Source organism: Falco naumanni, chromosome 10 (genome assembly GCF_017639655.2).
Source record: "Falco naumanni isolate bFalNau1 chromosome 10, bFalNau1.pat, whole genome shotgun sequence".
NCBI lineage: Eukaryota > Metazoa > Chordata > Aves > Falconiformes > Falconidae > Falco > Falco naumanni.
Genome location: NC_054063.1, coordinates 9,877,250 through 9,902,939, shown reverse-complemented (window position 1 = coordinate 9,902,939; position 25,690 = coordinate 9,877,250). Strand labels below are relative to the sequence as shown.

General features: G+C 39.6%; 1 protein-coding gene across 3 annotated transcripts in view; it reads right to left on the bottom strand.

The window, feature by feature from the left end:
• The window catches only part of MICAL2 (microtubule associated monooxygenase, calponin and LIM domain containing 2), a 132,776-nt gene that overhangs the window by 52,265 nt on the left and 54,821 nt on the right, over positions 1 to 25,690 (bottom strand). The window contains exons 13-23 of one of the 3 annotated variants that reach the window (XM_040608554.1): positions 23,099 to 23,298; positions 22,505 to 22,617; positions 18,158 to 18,229; positions 17,414 to 17,563; positions 16,174 to 16,278; positions 14,035 to 14,136; positions 13,296 to 13,427; positions 6,273 to 6,380; positions 4,152 to 4,338; positions 2,959 to 3,047; positions 2,534 to 2,633 (exon numbers count right to left, since the gene is read on the bottom strand). In XM_040608554.1, coding sequence (XP_040464488.1) covers positions 2,534 to 2,633; positions 2,959 to 3,047; positions 4,152 to 4,338; positions 6,273 to 6,380; positions 13,296 to 13,427; positions 14,035 to 14,136; positions 16,174 to 16,278; positions 17,414 to 17,563; positions 18,158 to 18,229; positions 22,505 to 22,617; positions 23,099 to 23,298 — 1,358 coding nt within the window. The remainder of the gene's footprint in view (positions 1 to 2,533; positions 2,634 to 2,958; positions 3,048 to 4,151; positions 4,339 to 6,272; positions 6,381 to 13,295; positions 13,428 to 14,034; positions 14,137 to 16,173; positions 16,279 to 17,413; positions 17,564 to 18,157; positions 18,230 to 22,504; positions 22,618 to 23,098; positions 23,299 to 25,690) is intronic. The other 2 variants (XM_040608552.1, XM_040608553.1) reach the window with 2 other exon arrangements.

Genomic DNA, 25,690 nt, shown 5'->3' with positions numbered 1-25,690 from the left:
ATAAAGCTAATACCATCTTTTAATTTTTTTTGTTTATTTTTAGATTTTCTACTAGAAAGACTCATTTGCTTTAAATTCATTGGACATCAGAGATTTCCAAGTTTCTTATTATATTACCATTTTCTGTAAGTTTACCATTATGCTCACTCTACTGAAAAGCAGAAGATTTCCTAACAGCAGGAGAAAATTTCAGGAAAAAGTATTCCTAAAGACTGTGCTGTCAACAAACTATATTCAAAATTGATGGCAAGCCAGATTTTAAAACTTTACCGCTTAGCAGTTTGCTGTGTTGAAGGAGTAACATGGTAAAGCACACTGCAGATTTTTTTCCTTTTCAGTGTGAAACAATTGCTATCATTAGCAAGTAACTAAAGTAACAGTGTTCCAAATAAGTTTTTTTTAAATGCTATAAAAAAAAGGTAAAGGTGCATTTCTTTACATATATACAGATGCCCACCATGCTACTATAAAACTGTTGCTGCATCCAGTCAATATTCTAGAAAAGTTTTGCTGAATAAATGTTTGAGCATTAATGGCAATTTATTGCAGATGAATGCTACCTTATACCAAAACAATTTTCTCGAGCGCTTTTTCAAGTTGCGTGTATATACTTCATTTTTTTCCCAAAGTACAGAATGACTCTAAAATGTGAAAAGCTTTATCCTCACAGTTAAAATAGTCAAAGTATCTAAAAGAAAAATCCAATTTGTGATTTATTTTAAACAGAAGACACATTTCCTTTTAATGCCTAAGAAACAATTCAGATGATCTTTTGCCACGTTATGTTAAAAAAATTTAAAAACTGCCAGCCCATAAGCAGTGCAGTCATTTAAGACCACTGGAAGGTGATCCTCAATTTGGTACTAACTGAATGCAATGTTATTTCCTACCATTTAAACCACATTCTTCTGGCTAGTAATAAACACTACAGATGCCTTTAATTGTAGGCTATACATATTACCATGTTTATGCATTTACCTATTTCCTGGTTAACTTCTGAATTTAAACATTTAAGTATTTGAGAGGCAGGGAGCATGCTTACCTCACTGGCTAACTAGGCTGAAACTAACCAGAATTTGGGATGCTGGTGTCTCCTTGCAGTTAAATAGCTTATTTAACCTGTCTTGACACCTTCTGATTAAAGTAGACCTTGTTGAGAGACATCTGAAAGAAATTTACATAAATCTGCTCCAGATAACAGTATTTCACCTTTTTGCCATCAGCTTTACACATTGAAATGAATTAAATACCAAACTAAAAAGTGATCTTCTTACAATTTGTTTGTAGGTTTTTGTTGTTTGTTCTAAAGTTGTATTTTTAAAAAATTCCAAAAGACTATAGGAGCAGTGCCTGCCCAAAGGCACGACAGCAGTGATTTCAGTTATGGATGAGTGCTCCATAAATTGGTATTCCTCAAATCAGCCACCTAGTGAGGAAGCCTCAACTTGAGGAATACATCAGATCTAATTACACTACCAGTTCCTTTGACTTACAGTTTCAGTCAAGCCTTCACTCAACTAAGTGTTGCTCTTCAAATTTATTTCAAAACTTTAAATAAATTAGTAGTACAGATTATACCCACTATCAACAAAGGGTATCTATCACATGTCAGAAATGTAAAAGGCATGATTAGGAGCAATGTGCATTAAGTACATGTTTGTTTGCTGTTTTTTGTTTTTTTTTTTTTAAACATATTCATGCAAGTTATACACCTCATAAACCAAAGCAAAGATGCAAGCAAGGAAATAATAATGAAAAAAGCTATGCGCCATATTCAGGTTTCAAAACCCAGTCATTTGTCATAAATATTCCCCAAACATCTGAAAGAACACATATTCTTTCTTGGTCTAATTAAAAAAAAACACAACAAAAAACCAACAACAACAAAAAAGTGGGTGGGGGTCGGGGACAGGGAGAAGAATGGTTTTAAAATGTACCGCTCCCTCAACGGTCCAGTCACAGGATAAAACAAGAGCGGGGGAATCACAAAATATCCTTCATCCGTCTCCATGTTCTGGAAATGTATCTGGACACTGCCCTTCATGCTCTAACATACAGTTCATTTTATATTGAAAATTGTGATTGCATCTCGTCTGTATCAGAAGGAATCCATCATTCATTCAATTCATACATTAAATTGCATGAAAAGTAAAAAAAAAAAAAAGGGAGAAAACCCTCAAGAAAATAGTGAGGCGGTTAATTTTGAAAATCTGAAAGGCACAACTGAGCAAGACACATAGAAGAATTTAAACCCTATAGAATCTTTTCACCCATTCAAGCACATTTTCAAGTGATAGCTCTGCTTCCCGGTACATATGAATAAGTACCTCTAGAAGAGCACAGAGGAATGGCACACCAAGGCTCAAGAGTTCGTACAAGTAGGTATAGTTATATGCATTGTCCCTGAAATGAAGATTGGTAGCGTGCAGAAAACCATGCATCCAGTTAGACAGGCGTCTGGGAATGTCAAGCAGATCCCTTGTCACCCGAAGGGGCCAGCTTAGCGTGCCCCTAAAGAAGGAAGTCAGGATACCTGGGGACCTGTCCTCTGGACTGCTATCAGTAGACAAAGTGTTTTCTGTGGTGGTCTCTGTGGTCTTGGGCTCCTCTTTCTTCCATGCTTCTGTTGCCTCCTTATATAAAGCATTAAAAAAAAATGTTAAACGCACTTCTAAAATATGGGAAATCCAGTTTCTGTTACTGCTTTCAAGTCTTTATATATATTTTGATTTCAAATTGCTCTGAAGTTCAACTTTGTACAAGCAAAGCTAAATTCTATCAAGAACAAGACTATACATTTGCCAAACTCACAGAATCAGGAAGAATCTTAGTATTGATATTACTACCTCTGGACATTAGGTAGAAAACACGCACACATGCATGTACACACACAAGTATTGCACCTTGCTCCAGATAAAGCTGCCTCACCATTCCATTAGCAATACAATCAATTCATACCTTTCCTTGGATCTGTAACGTTGCTCTTCTCTTTCTGTGTTTAGTACTGATTTTGCAGTGTGTAAAATGAGGTTTACAGTAAAATTTGCCTACAAGAGGAAACATAAATTATATATTTTAGCTGTATGTATATGAACTGAAACCCCACTGTTGTGTCTATAAAAAGATGAAATCAGGATAATTAATGGTTGGGCAGCAAAAGGAATGGGAAACTAGTCATCAACTGAGTAGCTCACAACTCTGAATGGGTTTCTTCTACAGTACACAGATTTGCACCTCCGTTAAATAAGGCAAGATGATTTATCTACCCCACAGATTTAAGACTAATAAATAGCAGAAAACAAGAGTCTGTCAATAGCAAGTCACAAACCAACACAGAACCATCAAGCAGCAAAAAGTCAAAGAATCAGTTCAAAAAAGCCTTTGCAGTCCAGAGAATCTTCTGCAAAAGAACCACCTTTGGCCTTGAGTCTTTAATCCTTTTGTGGAAGGAGATTAGCTTATAATACTCGCGCTTACTTAAATCATTTGGAAGTGGCAAGGAAATTTCAATTCAGTTTAATAATTTCCCTCTAAACTAAAAAACAAACAAACAAAAAAACCCTCAAAAATCCCAGGCAAAAGATAATTCCTCAGCCCAAACCCCAGGCTGTAGGGGGGACTGAGTGCCCAAGATGTTAACCTCCCATTCTACATCAGACTAGGAGACTGGAGTAAATTACACTGCTGCTTGGCCAGTGCTACTGCTTTCAACTCCTGAGCCATAACATCTTGAAAGAAATAACCTATATTCCCCCCATCCATGTAAATCTGCCACTATCATGGCTTATCCTTATAGATCATGTTATTTACTGACTGGTTATAAGTAAGAGATGAGAATAATTCCATATTGCTGGAGAAAAATCACCTCCCCCACCCCAGGTTTGACCTGTGATTGGACAAACTGCCTTTTGGTCACTCAATATATTTTCTACTGAGGATTTCTTCATTTAAAGCTCAGGTCTGTCATAACTCCATTCTTTTGAAAGACAAGAACTGCAAATACAAGGACTCAAAGATCAGCATGGATGGAAACAACGTGCTTGGCAGACCTCCTCCTGACTGAGCTACTCAACCAGGTCTTTTTCTTTAGTTCCATTAAAAGCATCAATACTCAGACATTTTAAAATATTCTTAAATAGCTCCTATATTACCTTCTTCAACATCAAAGGCATAAATTCCTAAACGGAGTGTTGTAGAACATATTTCACACTTGAAGCACTCCCTGTGAAAGAAGTGGCCTTCTGCACTCAGCCGCTCCATAACATATACCCGTTTTTTGCAAAAATAACAAATGTCACTCCCCCCGATAGAGTGAGGAAATTCTTTTCGCAGAGATCCCTGTTAAGAGATAAAAAAAGAAATGTACATAAAGCCATTGCACTACACCCAGATATAAATTCTTATTAAGTGGACAGCTGCTTTAGCTGCTTGAAGTTTTACACAGCACCCTCTACATACAATTAAAATAAGCATCAGTCAGCCGCTTTATTACTCATTTGCTGCAGTTCTGTAGGTTTATGCAGCAATTCACAAATCAGACATCACAAGGACTTTAAGGGGGGTGCGTTTTGGACTTTAAGCTGGTTTGCTTCCCTCTGGGAGTTCACCAGCATTTCGTGTTTACTCAGGTACAAATGCAGCAGCAGCCCCAAATGCTCATCCATCACCCTGCACTGTGCTGGCTCAGGCATTTGCATCTCACGCTGCAGGCATTGGTTTTTCTCAAAAGAGGTCAAAGGCAGGCAGACCTCACCGGCCTTGAACAACAGATGCACATTTGGGGCTAAGAAAAGACACCCTGAAGACTCAGTTTGTACATAACTCTGGAGGAAAGTGTGGGCTTGTGCTGTAAGGTCCAGGAAGAAAAACTGACAACCTTCGATGCTGGTGTCTGAACTACTATTTACATCCCGCAGATGTGCTTCCCCTCTCAGCCATGTTCTTCCTGAGACTACAGCCCAAACTGAAGCTTGGTTTGTTTTAAAAATCAGTTTAAGTCCTACTGCAGACATTCAGAATATTTTTAACTCATTTGACTTCACAATATGATCCATGTTAACAACTTGAAACTGTTTTGAAAGATTTTGTTGATTTTGGGCTGGCAGTTAGCATTAATTGCCACAAATCTCATCCTCTCTAGATATACATGCAAAAGGTACAGAAAAAGAAATTGTAAGTGGATTAGATGCCACTGAGCTTCCCTTTTCTTATTAGAGGCAGGTATGAGGATGTTACTTTGTCTTATTGTGTTATGCTTTGTTATAGGTCAGTACAGATGAGCATCCTGTCTCTACCACAGCCATCACCAACCATCTCCCTCCCCCTTCCACCACCTCCAGTGCCACTGGAGAGGCACCACACATGGGACAGAGGCGGCACAGGCTTGGCAGAGCCCAGGCACATTCAGACACAGCAGCACACGGTCCACACAACTCATCTTTAATTTGCCAGCAAAAGGCGGCCTTGGAACAGTTTTTTAATGTTAAGTGCAAGTCACAATTGTTACTGTCACATTGTCTTGTGCTTAGAAGTTAAGAATCCTATTCCAAATCTGCCGTTAGCACACCATTTTACTGTGATGGATCATTTCAGAGCATGAAACTTTCCAACCAACCAACCATGCAAATGGGAAAATATACAAATGCATTTTAAAAAAAGATGTTAATAGAGCAGACAGTTATAATGAAGCAGAAGCAACTGAGTTTAGTGCTGGCTAATAAGTGTCATCACCACAACACAACACCCTGATTCTCTTCCCAATACCTGACAGCTCTGAGCAGCAGAGGCAGGAGATGGAGAATGAGGAATGGGGAAAGAATCTGTAGCTCTGTCCAGAGACTGCTTCTGAATTCAACACAGAACAGTGTCAGAGTTTAAAAACAGCTCTCTTCAAAATGAAGCACGGTGATTCAGCATTTGTACATTAAAAATAACAGCATAAATATGTACTATACAAAACTTTCTTTAGACGCCACCCTGATTAATTGTCTTCTGTTACTAATTGTACCAGTAATTACATTTAATAAAAGCCTCCTGAAGTTTTAATTCATACAGACAAGTAATAAAAATATAAATAGATGACATGGTGAGCAACATTTCCAGCATATCCATGCATCAGCTCATTTTGCCAATATGCACTTGATTGCTTAATAAATGTTAGGCTAAGACCTTCCATAACACTTAAAGTGCTCACACGATCAGGGTCTTAAGTCAGGATGACATTCTGGAAACACCACTCTGAAGTTACTGTTTCTTTGTGGGTTTATTCTTACCAGTTCAAGGGGGTTAAGCTGTGGCTTGCGTCTGTGATCATTCACATACAGATTGACAAGAACTTCAGCCACAGCTCCAATTGCACATGAGACCTTTCCTACAGTCATCTAACCACAAAAGGGGAGAAGATGAAGAATAGAAGGAAGAGCTTTAGTTATTCTTGAAAAATAATTTAATGAGAAAAGGACAAGAATGATTTGAAAACATGCAAACAATTTTAAAGAGAGGCTAGGAGAAAGGAGCAGTGGCAAAGCCCAGCAGAGCACAAGCATGTTCATGCGTGATCATCATGGTCCAGCTGGTGGCCCCAGAAGGCCCCCGTGCAGCCCTCATGCTTCTCCCTATGGATGATGGAGAAAGAGCTGCTGGAAGCAAATACTGCTCCCACAGCACAAGGCCTCCCGCTGTGTCTGCAAAAGGCTGAGCTGGGAGCTACTGCCTGGCTATCAGGTGGGACCATTCTGACAGACCAAAAAGAAAACCACCTTATTGTTCACTTTGACTTCTCGGGACTTTGTTGTTACTTTTCAGAACGGTGGTGGGGTCTAAATTTCACATTAATGGACCACAAACTGTGGCATTTCAGGAAATATTCTATGAAAATGTCCTAGAATTCCTGCACAGAAATCTTTTGCTGATGCTCACAGAGCAACCATTCTCCTGTCCCCCAGTGACTCATCTTAACACCAAGGAAAACTGGAAAACTACGCTTATGAAAGGAAGACATCTTCTTTAATCTGCTCCATCCCACTATCGCAGCCACGAATGTTAGGGTGTTTCTAACCAAATTCATCAAATAGGCAGGCTTGCAAGGAGACTGCAGTTCCTTAGGCTGTGGCTGCAAATGCACTGTAGCCAGACCACTGACTGCACGGTCCAGGCTTCCTCGCCAAAACACGCGCCTGGGGACTGCAAAAGAAGAAAGGTGTGTGGGTGGGTGTGCCGGCGGCGGGTAGGCACTCTAGTTCCCGTGTTCCTAGAAAAAAAGGCTGTGGAGACTTCATAGATTTACAGAAATATTTTCTACCCTAAACCAAATTTCCTGTAGTGATTTTGATTTTAGTTTTATAGTCAATATAAGATCCCACAATGTCTCTGGTAGCAAAGGCAGCAAGGGCCATCCTGATATGGCAATCTTATACTCAGCTTCTGAAGTCTTTTTTTTTTTTTTTCTCTTCTTTTTTTTTCCTAGAGGATCCTAATCTCATATCTTACACTCAAATTGCCTCCTACAGAGCCCACATTTTAAGTCTCACACTTCTTCATGTAGTGATTTTCCTACTGCCACCACACCAAGTCTTGCTAATGAAAAGGTTTTAAAATATCAGAAAGTTACCATGAAGGATGCAATGGTATTCATGATACTTTAAAATAATTTTAAAGCATTTTCTATCAAGTCTAAAACCAACTATAAAGCAATGTGGATATGTTTTTTAAAATTATGATGGATAAAAATATTCTTACTAATAAAAAAACCTCAAGGGAATACATCCAACTCCTTACAGCTCCCCTTATCTTTTGAGAGTTATCCCATAATTAACTTAATATCCAGGCAGATACAAAATATGTATGTTAAGACAACAAAGGCCATTCAAGGGACTAATTTTTGTTCTGTTTGTTGTTTAATAGAAAAAGACTTTTAAATATTTTCCAATATCTGCACAACTCATGGGGTAACAACAGCAAAGTAAACTATTAATTATATATCACAATGATGTCCTAAGCAGTACATTAAATTATAAACCAATACAAGAAGTACTGCTTGCTACTACAGGAAAACTACATTCCTTTGTATTCTTTAAGATCACGGAAGACAAAATTTTCACCCAAATTGTGCACCTCTGAATATGCTGAGCAACTTTTAGGCCACATAAAACTTATTACCAATGAGGTCCTGGGAAAAAAAAATAATTCCAAGTCAATTGAAGCAGAAAGTTTACCTTGAACTGGTTAAACACTGGAGCAGTCAGTTAAACAATAAGGCTATGCTTACAATGCAAGTAGTTGAATTTCAGGAAAAGTATCCTTGAGCCTCAACTACACCTTGAAATTCATCAGGTTGGTTGATTTCTGTTCTCCACCCATTGAAGCAATCTATGTCAACCTTAAAGCAGTCAAAACAAGAAAATGGCATGTTTATACATACTTTAAAAAATGTTATAAAAAGGAAATGCTCTTGTAATGAATGTGAATCCACATTCCGTGTAAAGGCAAATGGGATTTCAATTTAATATAGCAACCAAAAGATTGCTGACTGCTGTCCTCTCCTGTCAACAACTAATGCACACAGAGTAGGAGGGATGGGCTGTGCAGGAGCAGCGCTGCCCTGCAAGGCTTGTGACTTCTGCCCTCCTACGACAACAGCACAACCTCTGAGCAACCCCCTGTACCTGCGTATGGAGAAAGACTCCAATAACATCTTCACCCATTTAATCGTGTAAGTCTAATAAACTCTAGTTGCAGGAAAGAGGCTCTGACCCTAAATCGACACACATTTCTTTAGAGAACCTCTCAGCTCTTACATGGCTTAGCTTTGCTTGACAGCACACGGATCTCTGCCTGCCTGATGCTGCTCATGTACCCTAGAAACTCAGTATACACATAACAGGTCTTACATTTTCCTCATGCACTTACTACCCTTGAGGCTACCGGTGTATGTGAAGGCCCACACGTGCATGTGATTTTGTAGTAGTGGGGGCACTATCAATATGTGACAGGCTGCTGCTCACAATTCAGGCAGATTTATACCAGTAGCTTTAAATCCTTTGTTGGAAAGGAATCTTAAATAGTTACCTTACATGGTGAATTTCAGGAAACAACCAAGAAAACACTTTAAGATCCCAAGTGTTTGTGATTTACTAAGTCTATTGACCCGTTAATGACATGTTGCCAAAGGTTTTCAGCAGGCTGATCAGGGTGGTTATTCATGTGGGAAGAGAAAGCTGCCTTCTGTATTTCCCTGTGCTATTATTTATAACACCACAGCCAACCAACAAGGAAGCCTCAGTAGTGTTTTCATAAAACAAAGGAAATATGCTCTCGGCCTCCAAAAGCATACAACAAATCCCCTTTGTTGTTTCATATCCTTAGTGATTTTCCTGGTCTTATTTTGCTTTGAAGGTGATTTATTTACTTTCTGTACCACCTGCTACTTATATTCTACCTCGGAGATAAACAACATTTGAGTAGTAAGTTACTGCATGTAGGAAACACCCAAGCCCTGCTTACTGCTGGTAATTAAGAGTCACAGAAGGGAAGTAGTTGGTCCAAACTCTGCAGGCAGCAAAGCCTACTGATTGCAACATCTTCATAGTTCTTATGATGTGTTGTGTGGATTCACTCATGCAAAGCTCAGATGAACACAGTTTTCTGAAGGTCAATCCAACTTTAAATAGAAAACAGGAATAACCAAAGCCCAGCCTGTAATAAAATATTTGCTAATTCAAAGTTCTACTTACATGAATTTTGACAGCTGATTGAAGCTAGAAGGTAGTTTTTATTATTACCGGCAACTTGCATATAAGGTCATATAAAAGTTAATTCTTAAGAAGTTGTAATGACTGCATGTCTTGAAAAGAACCAATATGCTTCCATAGCCTTCCTTTCAAGTGCCCCTTTCAGGACTGAGGCTTAATAACAGGTTTCTGTAATAACGCAGTATGATTTCTTAGACACCATTTCCAATAAATAAGCCACCATAACTAATACTGTTCCAATGAAAGTTCAACAAATGTAAAGGATCACCATGGCTGATAATCTCAGTACTCACTTGAAATTAAAATGACAGTGCTAACTATTTAAAGGATGGGAGGTTGTTGATATTTTTAGGTCATCTCATGAAGTCTTACAAAACTCAAAAGACTTACATTATCTTCTATTCTTCTGCTGGGAAAAAGCAGAAACACTGAGACAACATGAGGGAGCTCTCTCTGTTGGCTTACCCATCCTGAAGCCCTTTCTCATACCGAAAGCTAGACTCACCTAGTGTTACCTCTCAGAACACAGACCAGAAATACAAATTCTGAGTCCTATAACCCCACTTGCAAGGTAACACAAACACAGGCAATTACTGGTAGATATTAATAGCAGAGAGGTCTATTACTCACAGTACATGCACAGTACTTGAAAAATACACAGTATGCACCTGAAATATTATCAGGTTTTATTTATATAGTGCTGCACATTTAGTCAGTGTTTTATAGACTATGATAAAATTTTCATGTTCCAATAAGTGTACAATCTTAAAAGATAAAACACAGACACAACAATTCAACCATGGAAGGGCCCGGACAGACTGCTTGTTCCGAAATTAAGGCTGCAGCAGGTATTCCCCCAAGATTTAATACTCTTAAAGTAAAAAGAGCAGTAAGAAATCTGCTTCTGGAAGAATTTTGCTTGAGAAACAACAAAAGATAAGCCAAAACATGGCCTGTGTAACTCGAAGAGGAACAGAACGTAAGTTGCTGAAGAGAGCTAAAGCTTAACTAACAGGGGTATCACAGGGCTGAATCAACCTCACAGCACATGAATAGTATGGAGAACAAAGGTCTTGCACATGAACACCTCACCAGCACATCACCAATGCAAGTAACGGTCCTGGACATAGGTCCAAAGGGCCACTGAGTCCATACCCTGGCCGCAGAGCAGGATCCACTTTGCCTGTGTAAAGTAAGTGCACATTGGCATAACCTGCTCCAGAAGGTGTCTACTACCTTTCCCACTGAAACATCTACAGTAATCCATCGTCACTTGGCGTTCATTTGGATCAGTTTTCAATTACCGCATCTGCCTCAAAGGGGAGGAAAGTAAAAGTCTACCTGTTCATTACCAGACCTGCAATTTAAAAATTTTCAAACAGCTGTGCCAAATGCACCATATTTAGACATATGTATTGCATATAGTGTACAAGAGGACCTGAGCCTTTAGAAGCCTAAGGAGCAGTACAGCAGGCATCAAGATATTCATGCATGTAGAACTGCCAAAGAACACGTGTAGTCCTACCTAATCAGCCAAATATTTACCAGACGAGATGAACATATATTTACTGTGCTTGTGAGAGAACAAGATTTTCTTGCCTCAGCTTAGCTGCATTCTGCCATTACCTCTGCAGAGAGCATTTTTCAATTGAAGTAAACTCAGCCTGGGTGAAATGAGGTCACAACAAACTATTGTTACACCATTTAAATACAATGGAAAACTGATAAAAAGGCTGTGAGTGCACTTTACAAAATGCAGTTGAATTAAAACATCAAAAAATGATTGCTCAGGCCAGACTTTCTCTTAAGAAAAAATTCTAAAATCCCCGTAAAATTACTGCTCATAGAGCCTAGTTCTCATATTCTGAAGAGTTGTTCACATATTTTGTTGGTTGGGTTTTTTTGGGTTTTGTTTTGGGTTGGGAATTTGTTTGTTTTTTGTTTATTTTCTTTGCAGTGTCACAATAGTTCTCCAAATCAAAAAAGCAACAGACCTCAATATTTTGGAAATCATTACTTAGCTTAAAACTCATCACACACTATACCTCCTAGGTCATAAAAAAATAAGAGGTAAATCCAGGCAAAGGAATTATTTTGAAGCTGAAGGGAATTAGGGGATTATCGCAGTAAGGCACCTGCTGGGCTTGCAGTGTCCTTGAAGGGCTGTGGTAGACTGTGTTTTCCTGGGGAAGGAGAGAAAGGGAGTCTTTTCAACACAGGTCTGTATCAACCGAGGAATGTGCCTTTGCAAACTGCAAGTTGGTTCAGTATCTACCTGCTGAGTTACTGCTGAGGCTGTAAGCTCGATTTGCAACCAGCATTAACAATATAGTGCAAAATAACCTAAAAAGATCTAGACCAATTCCACTAAATGCTCCTGCTGAATGCCCAGCAGATGGGAAATTACCTTCAGCTGGGGGCTTACCCAAAGTTGGGCAATACTCACTGGTGTTCCTTAAGACTACTGTTATTTAAATATGACACAAGCAGGCAGAATGCTTTGCTCCCCCTCACAGCAAATGGAGAGGGTACCCAGTTTTGTCAACTAGCACTTCCTTCATGTGTCAGGCAGCAGAGCCACCAGCTCCAGCAGCACCTGCATTGGGTCACAACAGTCACGTTCTTGATGTTTCCACCTTCATTTCCACACCAACCCTATTCAATACTGCAGTGTTCCCAGGCTGCTGCTACACAATCTGTGAGTGAAGTAAAGAGAACCTGGGCCTTTACCTGCCCTGAAAAGCTGAAAAATGTCAAACTTTCTTCAATTAAAGTCCTTCTAAGACAAGGGGAGTTAGAAGCCAGCGTCACCTTCGCTTCCCCAGGAAAAAGCACAGCCCATCGTAACATCAGCACAAGCAGTAAGAGCTGAGTATCTCCCATTCCAGTGTTACCTAACCACTTTCATTAAGAGTATGCATGTTTCTTCTTTGTAAAGTTTGCTGTTACAAAGTATTGCATTCTAGCAATTAATGTGCAGAAGCAAGTTTAAAGTACAAATAAGTATACAAACAAAACAACAATAAAATCTGTCTGTATTGACAAGTGCTCAAACTATTCTAAGACATGTCCTCTAGTCAAAATAACCGTTCTTGTGCAGGTTCTCCCCTGCAGTCCAGATGGATATTCTGATTCATAGTTAGAGGGATACAAGAAAAACTACAAATGCTTCCTAAGAACAACTAACCAATCCCATAACATCCAGTTAACTATACAGTGTGACTCTTTCTCTGCTAGGTACATCTGTGGTATTACCCAACAACAGAACATTTAAAATAAGGAGCAATGCAAAATTTTCAGAATTGAAGCAAAAATTCAGTTACCTATTCACTATATTCTTCAGCTTTATACCTGGAATTATTTTTAATGACGACTTTCTTCTTACAAACATGCAGAATTAACAACAGTAAATGAAGTAAAGCTTGATTCAAATGTGAAATACAACCTATACAACAAATCTGCTGGCAGCACCTTCCATCCAAGCCATTTCTCAAGCAGCTTTAGTGCAAGTTAGGATTTTACAGGAGAAATTTGTTAATAGAGTACCTGTCTAGAAGGAACAGCAGGGGAAGCTGAACCGGCAGATGATGGAGAAGAGGTAGCAGCTGAATCATGAGGTGGAGGGCAAGAGAGAGTTGGGGGCTGAGAATGGGATAAGCCTTTAGTAGGTAGCTTATTCTGTGTAGAGCAGAAACAGGAGAGTTATCCAAGAGACAGTGACATTAGCACAGGTTAAGAGAATAATTTCACAGTCATGCATCAAAAAAAATAGAAAGATATTAGAATTCTTTCATTTTCTTTATTTCTGCACAGTGAGGAGCCATGGAAATAACCACAGCAAAACCTTCACAGCAGATGGTATTACTGTACTCAGCTTCCTTACCAAAAATATTTACAGTGGGCAGTAAGGTAAGAGAGTGCTGGGAGAAAGTGTAACGAAACATAAAAAATGCCAGATTACGCTAAGAGCTACTGCTCACAAATTCATTAGAAACTGTGAGCTACCAGTGTTTACTTAAGCACAAGACAGGGTTTATTCTAAAACATTTCTCTCATGCTCAAGTACTCTGACTGGACTTCTGATTTTGCCTGGTTTTTATCTTAAATTATGCACCAACACTTAAACAAGGCTTTTTACCAGTTTCAGTGGAATCCACATAACTTTTCAGATCTACCCAGCACAAAAGGAGAGTTAAAAACAAAAGCACTGCAATTTCCCAGTGCCCCCCATGAATTTTTATATATATTCTAATTCAGCACTTTAGGTGCAAAACCTAACATTCACCTTTGGAAACTCCATGTATCCAAACATTGAGGCAAGATGCGCTGCTTTCTCTTTAATGTTCTTTTTATGGAATTCCCTATTTGCTATGGTCTGAGCTCTTTTCTGCAATAAAAGCCAGGGAAGGAATGCCAAGAAAGGAAAAAGAGAGAGAGAGATTTCAGTTAATGTCACGTACATCATCAGAACATAGCAAGTTTGTAGAAAGACTTTTTGTTGTGTTAATATAATGTAAAGTCAACAGAGAAAAAGCCAGCATACCCAGGGAAAATACAGTATACAGATTAACATATGCAGTTAAGAGGCAGAAAGGAAAATAAATTACTTGTCACCTGTTTCATTTTTTCCTCCAGGTGCTGAAGACGCTCAAGCACTCCAGAAAGTACAAATGCAGCAGAACAGGCAGATGCGAGATTTTCAGAAGTTTCTGACAGACTGGGATGGGTATCTGGTTTTTGTACAGTCTTTGCTCTCCTGGCCATATGATCAGAACCATTCAAAGACTGTTTGGATTCCCTGACCTCGTGTTCACTCCTAGCTACCACCTGAAACTGGGAAACACTCGAAGTGAAAAAATCTGCTTTCTGCACTACCATGCATTATATGCAGCTTTTAAGGATGCTTCCGAAAGCGCAGCACAGTCATGCACATAACTAGAAATAAAATGTTCTCACATCACTCTTTGCATACTGTCTATGCCTCTCTGATGCTTGTGTCCATGCACTGAAATATATCAGTCCTACGTAACTTAGGCAGGTCTTGACATCCTTCTCTAGGTTTGTGTCAGTTTTTACAAATAAACCCAGAGAGCATCACTACAGAAGAACATGACACTACATGGCCTTCTAGGGTTTCCAGCACAGGTCTTTTGTGTTTTTGTGTTTTTTCTTTTTTTTTTTTTTATTTTTTTGTTCATCACATCTGCCCGAAACTAAACTTAGAATCAAATTGTAACAGTATCAACAGTGTTTCTTGGAATAATTCTAGATCTAGTTCATAGATCATAATTCATAGATCTAGTCTGACTCAAGTCAAACTGTAATGTATTTCAGATTTGAAGCATTTTTCTGAGGAGTTTAGAATAGGTCTTTGAATTTGAATCTTGATATAAAATAGCTTTTGAAGTAAATTAAACATTTGATCCAGAACAGCTTTATCAAATTCAGTCTTAAAAATCACCTTCCAGCTGGTCTTTTCATGACAGTTTTCTACTTAATCCTAACTGTCCAATTCAAATAAATACACAAACTTTCCAAATTTCTCAGAATTAAAATTAAAAACCCTAACACAAATTAACTTGCAGTGTGCTTCTGATGTTTCAAGGTAGCATGCCTGCCTTTAAAGCAATTCTCAACCAGTTTATAAAACTGCATTTTTCATCAAGCTAATCTGCAGATCTCCACACACTATGCAGATCTCATTTCGCTGCTGAGTGCTCTTGAAATGACACTACAGGATATTTACTTCCATTTAAAAATCTGATGTAAAAAATGAATGTCAATAGTATTTGATATGAGATAGCTTTAATTGCACATACTAAGAGGAAAATTTGGACAATATATTCAAAAATTTTGCCCCATGTATAAGATGCTGCAAAAGACCTTTCAGCAGAAATTCTTATAACAAGTTCTACTTTTAAAAAATATAAGAAAAACTTGGGCATCAGTATCAGTTTTTCAATGTAGCTTTTATTTTAGATGTTTTTGCCACATTTCTCAGGGTGGAAAACTCCCTTTGCCTTATCATTACAACAGCCCAAAGCACCAAGTACGTGCACAGACAAATTTTCAGGCACTGCTGCAGTTTTCTCCCATGTTAAATGTAGCCATGTAATTATATTTATACAATTTGGAGTCTAGATGTGGTAACACAGAATGTTTTCACATTACACACCTATGTTTTTAGGGCTTTTTCCACACAATTACTAATTCTTTCAAATAGTTTTCTCATTGGTCAAGCAGGTGTAAAATAACCTTAAACTTTAATGGGGTTTTCACAGTTCTCAGGTAAATATATCTGTTAACTCTGCAGATTAGATTCAAATAGTGTTTTGAATATTTTCTGTAGTTACACAATAAGATTGAGTTCCCAGCGGTGAGAGGAATAGTGTGCTTGTCAGGTGTTACCCATATGAGTTCCTACCTGCCTTTTTGGTTGAGGTGGAAGAAGACTTGGATCCTTAGGTTTAGCAAAGCGAGGATTAACAGGAGGGTCAGAAGAAGGCAGGGCTGGTCTATCTATCAGCTCCTTGTGAAGCATTTTTAAAATTATAAAGACAGAATGGAGAGAAAAAAGGAAAACAGTATATAGGATTCAAAGATCTTCTGAGGCAGAAAGAAAAAAAGCTGCTTTTAAAGACTATGGAGCTTAACAACATGTTTTACAGATTTTGTTACCTACCCATTTCATTAACTACTTCTACCATCAAAGACATACTTAAAATTCAGCACATTCAGTATTCTTTAAGAGAGGTTATGATCAAAACGTAATGCATAAAGGCTTCCTTCAACATGGCCAAGCAAACCTCTGTACACATATTGCAAGCAGAAAGCTCAGGGCACTGACAAGTATCCAGGCAGAGGGCAAACAACAGTAGTTCACAAACTGAGAAAGTCACTTAACATCTATAAAGCCTACACTTCTGGAGGACTTACATATCTAAATAAACAAATGGATACAAGCACAAAGAATTAAGAAAGTCACCTCCCTTCACAGAACCTTGACACCTTGCTCATCCTTCCTTCAGCTTTTTTAGGTAACATACCCAAAGTCAGCTGACTCAAGCCATCTCACTGGCTAAAGTGTGATTTTGAGCTTATCATGCCTATGTTGACAGCACGGGATTATTTTACAATCACCACTAGCCACACTAAGAACAAACCATGAAAACACTGTAGAACATACAAATTATGTCTACTTCAAGAATGGAAATGGCAGCTGGACACATCTTGTAAAAGATTATGTTCCCTTCTTACGCTTTCTAAATTTTCCACAAAGAAAGATTCCACTGGATATGTAGTGTCATATATTCATAGAATATAGGAAAAAGAAGTCCTCCTGCAATACTATACGCAGCCAGCTTAGACTTCCACACAAAGCAAAAATTCTACAGACTGGCTTACAAGAGATTTCTAGACACTGCAATTCCCCTAAGCATCATTAATATCATAGATATTAATATGAATTGGTCAGTCTGTATTAGTCATATTTGTTCTCTAAATATCGAGAGGAATACCTTTAATTTGCATTAAGTATTAAAAAAAGACAACCCACTTCAAATGCCTAACAAGTCCATTTTTTCCCTTGGAAATCTGCATTATGTTCAGAAGGAGGGACTACAGTTTGATTTCAGGGATTACTTTTATGTTTGTCTATGACCTACCTGCCTCCGAAAAATTGTATTTGGAGCGTTCTCTTCAAACTTTGCCAACAGTTGAGTCGCCATTGATTTAACTTTATTCTGGTTTGTTCCTTCTCTGCCATCACTCTGTTCTTTCCCAGTATTTGTCCCTTGGCTTGAAAAGCCTGAAGCCTGCAAGGAAACAAAAAACTATATTTTTCTTGAGCTTACCTATGACTCTCACGAAGAGAGAAAATCCTTACCAGCAGAGGGTGAAAGGAAATATAGTATACGGTATATTAAAAATTACACTGTTCAGCATGCAGAAGTCACCAAAAAAATATTTTCTTTGGTCCCAAAGTTCAGTAAAAAGGGAACATTAAGCAGTGCTGGTGATGATAAAGCAGAATCACAAGGTCTAATCACAGGGGGGCGAGGAAACAAGCTGCAACGCAAACTCTTCAAACAAAAACTTGTTTAAACAACTGAGTTGGGGAAAGGAAACAAAATTAAATGAAACCAAACCCCAACACCTTGAATGGTCTTGGGTCAGAAAGAAAACTATTGCAATTGAGGTAACGGTTTCCTCCCTACCAAATGATTTCAATAAATTTAGCTCCTCTTTAGTGCACATTATAGTCAATTCAAGGTTTTAAGGGGAGAGCGAGAGTTTTTTGTTCCCACCAAGCATAACAGGCCAAGCCCTGCCCTCCTGACTCCTGCTGCTTCCTCAGCTCTGATGCAGCTCAAGGAGCTGGATATGTGTGGACACCACTGAACACCAACCTCCTCAAAGACACCAAAAAGACCTTTTCGACGTCTTTTGTTAGTCTCATTTTCTTCCGTTTTCCCTTCAACCTGAAACGGTAAAGCCAAAACAAGTTCTGTGGGTTACCGCAGCAGTTACCAGATTTACCCAAGCAGTCCCTCCCAGGACATCAACTTTCCTAACCAGGCAAGTGTGATCTGGCCTGTGTTAAACCAGGCAAATGGGTAAGCAGCACCAGCACGTGGGGGTCTTCACTACACTGGCGCACCTCGTTAGCCCCCAGCCCCGGCTCAGCAGGATCATACCTTATGTGAGGAGCCTGGTGGCCCACAAGGCGGTTACCACGTATGTAAAAGCTGCCTGTAACCCCTGACTGGGAGTTCTCGCTGGCCCATGGGTGAAAATACATGCTCGTGCACTTTGTGGAACACAGGCCCTACTACAACGCTGGTACTTGCTTTTTCCTCTTTCAGTACTGAATAGTTTATAATCCATAAAGCACTAACACATCCTTGAAGAAAAAGGCATTACAGCAGCAGCTATTCTGTGAATTTTTATCTAGAATACACTGGTTTCCAGATGAGTAACGAAATCCAGAAACCCCTCACTCTTTCACTATAGCCTCATCTCCTTCAACCTAGACATCTTCATGCAGATCACGTGTTCGTGGTGTAGACATATCTCCTTTCTTGGAGCAATTATTGTCTGCCTTAAAGGTCTGTCTCCCTTGCAACATTCATCTCCCTGACTATGGTTTTACATTACAGTACTTAAGCAACCAAATTGCCTATTTTGTACTGAAGCCATGCACATACTTAATTTACTTCATACTCAGTTTGCACAAACCTGCACAGTAGTCAATGCTTAAAAATTTGTATCAGTTCTTATTAAATTCAGTCTTGAAGATTTGGTACAATGGAGAGAGTTTTTTTGTGTGATAAATGTCATGTTACGTTATACTTTATGAACAGTAAATTACATTCCACTTATTTGCTTTTGCCCACGCTGTAAGTTAGTGATTGTTCAGCCAACTTTAAAAAAAAAAAAAAAGAAAAGAAAAAAAGAATAAAGAGAGAAAGATCAAAGAAAACAGGCTTCCTTTTTACATATACACTGTTTGTAATAAATCATTATGCAGTGAATAGAAGTAATCCCAAACAACTTCTGGGCAAACACCAAAAGAATCAGATGACAGTATTTTGGTTACTTTGTATGCTTTGGTACATTGTCTTTCAAGCACCAGCTCTCAGTAACCTAACTTTTCACTACCTATAGTCATTAGTCTACCAAGGAAGAGTGAACAACGTAACAGCACAATGTATTCTGCATAATAATCTGTACCACATAAAAGCAGAATTGCCTAAGTGAATGGAGCAAACAAGATGCTGCTTTTAAAAAAAAAAATCTTACATAAAGAACTTCCATTAACATATTTACAAAGAAGTGAAAGACAAAGCAATTTAATTGCCTAGCAAAATGCCAAGAAAAAAAGACTGTGCCCTTTATTGTGTAAACACCTCCATTCATTTATTAGTCTGGAGCACAGGAAATCTCAGTTCCTCTCCAGCTTGGCTGACACTTGTAGGAGAATGGAAAAAATTATCCAGCCCAGCACAGGCTGCCAGAACAGCTACTGCCACAACAGCACCCGGCCCCCTCGTTCTGGTCTCTCACAGCCTGAACCTGGATAAGGATCCCTCTTCCAGCCGAACAAAAGGACAAACTAGACTATATGGGAAGTTCACCGAGTGACACTCTGTTACCCTGGCTGTTTTTTGACGCTGATATTTGAGTGCTTTCCTACAGTCATACTTTGATAATGCTCTGCACACTTTTTGCAGGAGAAAGAACCATAAAACTGAAGCCACAGTCAAACTCTTAAGCAGTTGCTTTCCAAGGAGCTTCATTTCCCAGCTAGTTTCAGACAGGTCAAGCACTTGCAAGTCTCTGTCCTAACCCAAGTACTGTGTTTCTTGCTTAGCTTCATGCCCCATCCACAACAAGGCTGCAAAAAGCCTCATACAGAATAAGGTTTTGACAGAGCCGCTCCCCAAGCTGATTTGGAAAATATCACTTCCACTTCTCATGTCAAACGAACTCCTGTAGTGTGAAACCAAAGGGGCCCATCAAGCAAATCACTTCATGCTTTCATGTCATGCCAAGAACTATGCCTCCTGTTATGACAGAAGGCTTGTTTCATGATGGGAGGTTAGTCAGAGGGCTGCATGGCTTCGTAATGGAAAGCTCTCCTCACTACTAAAACTCTGTTTACTTCTGCAAATAACCCATGGAAAAGCAACAACATTGTGGTGATGAAAAAAGATTTTTCTTCTAAAGAAGTCACCCACAAGAAAAAGCAATGTTTATTTTGCCTATTTGGTGTCTCACTGCTTGCTTAGCTGGGAAACATGTCACTTGGTTTTGTTTAGATGTGGGTGGCAGGGAAAAGTTATTTTCTAACAAGGATGTATGAGGTTACTGGGCAATTATATGTCCACAGGTTTTTGGATGTGTTTGGGGACGGAAAATATTCAAGATGCAAGTCAGTCTAGGAAATATCTGGAAATTCTGGAGTAATTCTTCAGATGAAAAATAATAATAATAAAAAAATCACATTTCTACCAAAACTGAGAAGATAGCAAAAAATTTTAAAAGCAGCATATTAAAATACTGAGAAATGCAAGACATACATGTACATCAAAACTTCTACTAAGGATATCTAATTCCAAAAGAAGTAGGAATATGTACTTTTGCAGGCAAAACTTAAGAGTCTTTGCATAGGTGTAAATGAAGCAATGCAGTTAAGCATTAAGGAAGTCTGTTAAAACAAACAAACAAACAAACAAAAACAACAGAGAAAGAACTTGAGAAGCTTTGTAGTGGATATACAGTTTCTGGCTAGCCCATGAAACTCAAAACCTGAAACAGTTTTGCATTAAGCCGTGTTTCAGAAAATGCAGAATTTTATTTCATTTTGGTGGAATACATGCTGCAGTCTAACTTGTACTGGTTAATCTGCAACATTGAACTTGAGACACTGCTGCCTCTAAGGCAGGTTGTGCAGACACTCCCCACTTAAAATGAAGGGAAGCTTGGCTGTGAAAGCAAAGCCCCTCCTCCAGGTGTCTTTTCAGAAGAGGACCAAGTTAATGAATAGGCAGAAGGTGAAATAGTTTATTAGTCAATAATTTCATTAGAGTAACTTTTAAATTAAATCATATAAAACCTTTGAAGTTACAATCCCTTCAGAAGCACAGACAATACTCTCACTGCACCCAGTCCTATGCCAGGCAGCATTAACTCAGGTCTCCGTAACCCTTCAAGGCCCTGGAGTCTTTAATCACAACGTGTATGGGCATGGATGTGTTTTATACAGGGACATAAACAAAGCATGTCAATAAGTTTTCATTATTGAGAACCAAGAGAGAAAAGTATATGGGTATGACCAAGAGATCATTATCTGAGAGTCATGCTGGTCAGCCTGCCCACTGTTTGTTACCATTGCAAGCTTTACACGTCTGTAATAGTTTCAAAGCTTCCCTCCAGAACCTTGACAGCATCCACAAACTGTTCAAAATCACTGCTTTCATTAAAGGGATCACCAGCACTCCCTCTCAATCAATAAGCATTTTAGCCTACCAGTGATTATTTAAACCAATATATAATATTATGGCTGCATATCTAATTCTAGGAGTACAAAACTACAGAACTATTTTTCTTAAAGGTAGAAATACCCCAGAAAAATTCTAGACTTTCCAGTCTCAAAATAAATAACAAAAAAGAAACCAAAACAAAAAAAAACAAACACAAAACAAAGGTCCCCAAAATAAAAACCCTAGCACCTAGCATCGCACAAAACCTCCTAAAAACACCTTTTGAAAAATCTCCAAAAATAAAACATAAAAAGACAATACATGTAACTGAGCCAAGATGTAAAATATTTCCAGTTGAAAATGGCAACTTATAAACACACCAAATAAAACACCCTCCTCCTCTTACTTCTACCTGCTCTGAAGATTGACATGGGCAATGGATATGAATTTTCCCAATCACACCCAAATTTTCACTGTGATCTGAAATTCTGCATTTACAGAGAATGCTTAACTGGGACTATTAATGCTTCAGCAATTTAACACTGACAGTGCTTCCGTTTTATCCTTACAAACATACTGGAGTGTGCATGTGTGTGTCAGCTTTGTTTACTGTGAAATCTTACTTAACTTTCTCAATATGTTCAAAAATCTCCTTCTACAAGTCTTCTAATAGTAGGATATACATAAACCCCCTATTTCTGAGCCTGACTGTCTATTTTCATCTTTTTAAGAAAGAAAGATTTGTAGAGCAAGTCTTCCTTCACAACTTACCTTTGGTACTCGTTTTCTTGGTAAAGTTAAATTGATATAATTATTAAAGATGAAGTTTGATGATTTTGCTGAACAAAGATCATTATTTTCTCCATTTTGCTTGTCATCAGCATCTGTTCAAAAAACAACTGCTTAGGATATTTATTCAGATCTATTCTTTTTAATACTTTGACTAAGCCAGAACTTTCTTACATAAATGAAATAAAAGTGAAAACATACAATGTAGGGTGGCTTTTTAAAAAAGGAAGAGAACCACCCAGGAATGAACATGCCATATGCAGTCATCCTTACCAGAGAATCACTCTAATGACCTGATACATGAACTTCATGATGTCAAGCAGCAGTTATCCAGCTGCTCCTGTTCTCTGAAACCAGCAAGGACCCACAAAAGCTTAGTCTTTCATCAAGTTTTTCCCCCTTTCCCTTTTTAAGCACAAGGTAACTATTGCAGACAGAAGCAAGCACGCTCGCATGCCAGAACGGCTCAGCTGGGAAAGGACTCTTGGCTCAAGAGCGGTGCTTGTAAGCAGCCTGGATGAAGTGCTTCCACTCCCCAAACTTGCACAAATTAAGAGCAGCCAGGGTTCACCTTACCTACTGCCCGCAGAGGTGTGCCCCTGAACAGTTCATAAAACTTGGAGAGGTACATGACCATGCTGAGCTTGTCGGGCTCCCCGGCCGACCCCACCTCCTTCCCCGTGGTCACAGGGGGGATCCCAAACTCCTGCTCAGCAACGTCAAATGCCAGCTGGTTGTTTTTGACAACGTCCTCTTCGTTCAGAGCATCAAAGTCGCTGTGGGGACAACACACTGGCATCAGCGGTGGTTTGCTCTCTGCTCCTCCTGGAAACACACAGTGCTCACTTGCCCTTGGAGAGGTGCAGAACAGCACCATGAATGAGGGCACAAGCATTTCACTGGGTCAAAGCTACAGAGCCTACATAATGCCAAAGGTAAGAGTCCCATACAAAGCCTGTTATTACAAATCCTGGCTTTGCCAGAAATGTAATTTAAAAGCTGTATCACTGAACTGGATTTTGATGTAGTCCCATGAAAAAGGATTCTCTTACTTATGCAGAAATGCAATTCCTCCTCAGAAGTGCTAAGAAATGTTTTTGCTCTCCAAATACAGCTGTACTACTACAGATTTCACCTGTTAGTAACTGACATTTTAGTTTCAATTAGTTCTATAAATCACAGCCAGAAGGGGTAAATTTAGGCTAGCATTTTAGGAAACAAACATGTTGTATGTGTGCACACACACATGCACAGACACTACCTTTCTTTCTAAGGTGTTACACAAACAGTGTGAGTGAGGACCTCCTGTCCACGCCATAACTGAATTTAGCAGTGCACGGAAGTACATCACACATCTGGAACTGCGTTATCCATTCTCTAATCCATTTTCTATGGGACCTATTCTAAGACTGATCTCTTGAACAGCTTCCAAAATTCATGATTAAAATAAACATGTGAATAAATTATACAAAGCTGCAGGCAGGGTAGTTTGTTTCTCCTCGTAAGGAATGTGAGGTTTTGATCCCCCCAAGAATTTCTCTCCCCCCAACCCCACCCACCCACTCACCCTATTTCTGGAGCCAGCGGGCTGCAGACAGCCCTCCACCCCAGCCCTGCCTGCACCTCACAGGCAGCTGCCTCTCTTGCCTGCCCAGCTTTCATCTGGTCAAGTCCTTCAGCAGTCCCATTTAATACAAAAAGCCAACAAGATCTGAACACAATGTTAATTAAACAGCAGGAGGTCTGTTAGCTCAGGAAGATAAATCTATCAACTTTCTAGAGACAGCAATGCTTAAGAGACATGCTTTCCACAGACAGCAAAGGTTACTTAGCTTTCTACACTCTCTTTCTCTCCCTCATACCCACAAAACCATCCATTATTCCCTTTTGGTTTTTTTCGAAACTAACCCAAGGCAAAAAAAAGTATCTTATTCTTACAATCTGGCAAACTCTTCCTCTGCAAAGCTGTACAAACAAGCACCCTGGGTATCACTCCTATTTTTTCCAACTTTTCCAACTTATCACACCTCATAAGGGAGCTCAATCATTTCTTTCATTTATCCACAATAAAGAGAAGCTGACAATAATTCATATGTGACTCCTAAGTCTGTGTAGGAAGGCAAGAGAATGCATCCACTGCATTTTGGAGACTGGTGAGAGGACAGATGAGTCACTACTGCATCAAGCATCTCCCACTGCAGTCTCCTGGAGAAACTGGCTGCTCATGGCTGGGACAAGTGTACCCTACGCTGCGTTAAAAGCTGGCTGGCTGGCCGAGCCCAAAGAGTGGTAGTAAATGGAGTAAAAACCAGCTGGCAGCCGGTCACAAGTGGTGATCCCCCAGAGGCGCTCAGTACTGGGGCCAGTCCTGCTTAATATCTTTATTGATGATCTGGATGAGGGGATTGAGTGCACTCTCAGTAAGTTTGCAGAGGATGCCAATCTGGGCGGGAGTATTGATGTGCTGGAGGGCAGGAAGGCTCTGCATAGGGATCTGGACAGGCTGGACTGATGGGGTGAGGCCAATTGTGTGAGGTTCAACAAGAAGAAGTGCCAGATCCTGCCCTTGGGTCACACCAGCCCCACACAGCGCTACAGGCTGGGGGCAGAGTGGCTGGAAAGCTGCCCAGAGGTAAAGAACCTGGGGCTGCTGCTTGATGGCTGGCTGACCATGACCAGCAGTGTGCCCAGGTGGCCAACAGCATCCTGGCTTGTATATGAAACAGCGTGGCCAGCAGGACAAGGGCAGTGATCGTCCCCCTGTACTCAGCACTGGTGAGGCCACACCTCAAATCCTGTGTTCAGTTTTGGGCCTTTCACTTCAAGGGGACATAGAGGTCCTGGAGCGTGTCCAGAGAAGGGCAGTGAGGCTGGTGAAGGGTCTGAAGCACAGCTCTTACAAGGAATGGCTGAGGGAACTGGGGGTGTTCAGCCTGGAGAGGAGACTCAGGGGGGACCTTATCGCTCCCTATAACTCCCTGACAGGGGCTGTAGGCAGGTGGGGGTCGGTCTCTTCTCCCAGGTAACAAGCGACAGGACAAGACGAAACAGCCTCAGTCTATACCAGGGAAGCATCAGGTTGGATATTAGGAAAAATGTCCTCACTGAAAGTGTGGTGAAGCACTGGAACAGGCTGCCCAGGGAGGTGGTGGAATTGCCATCCCTGGA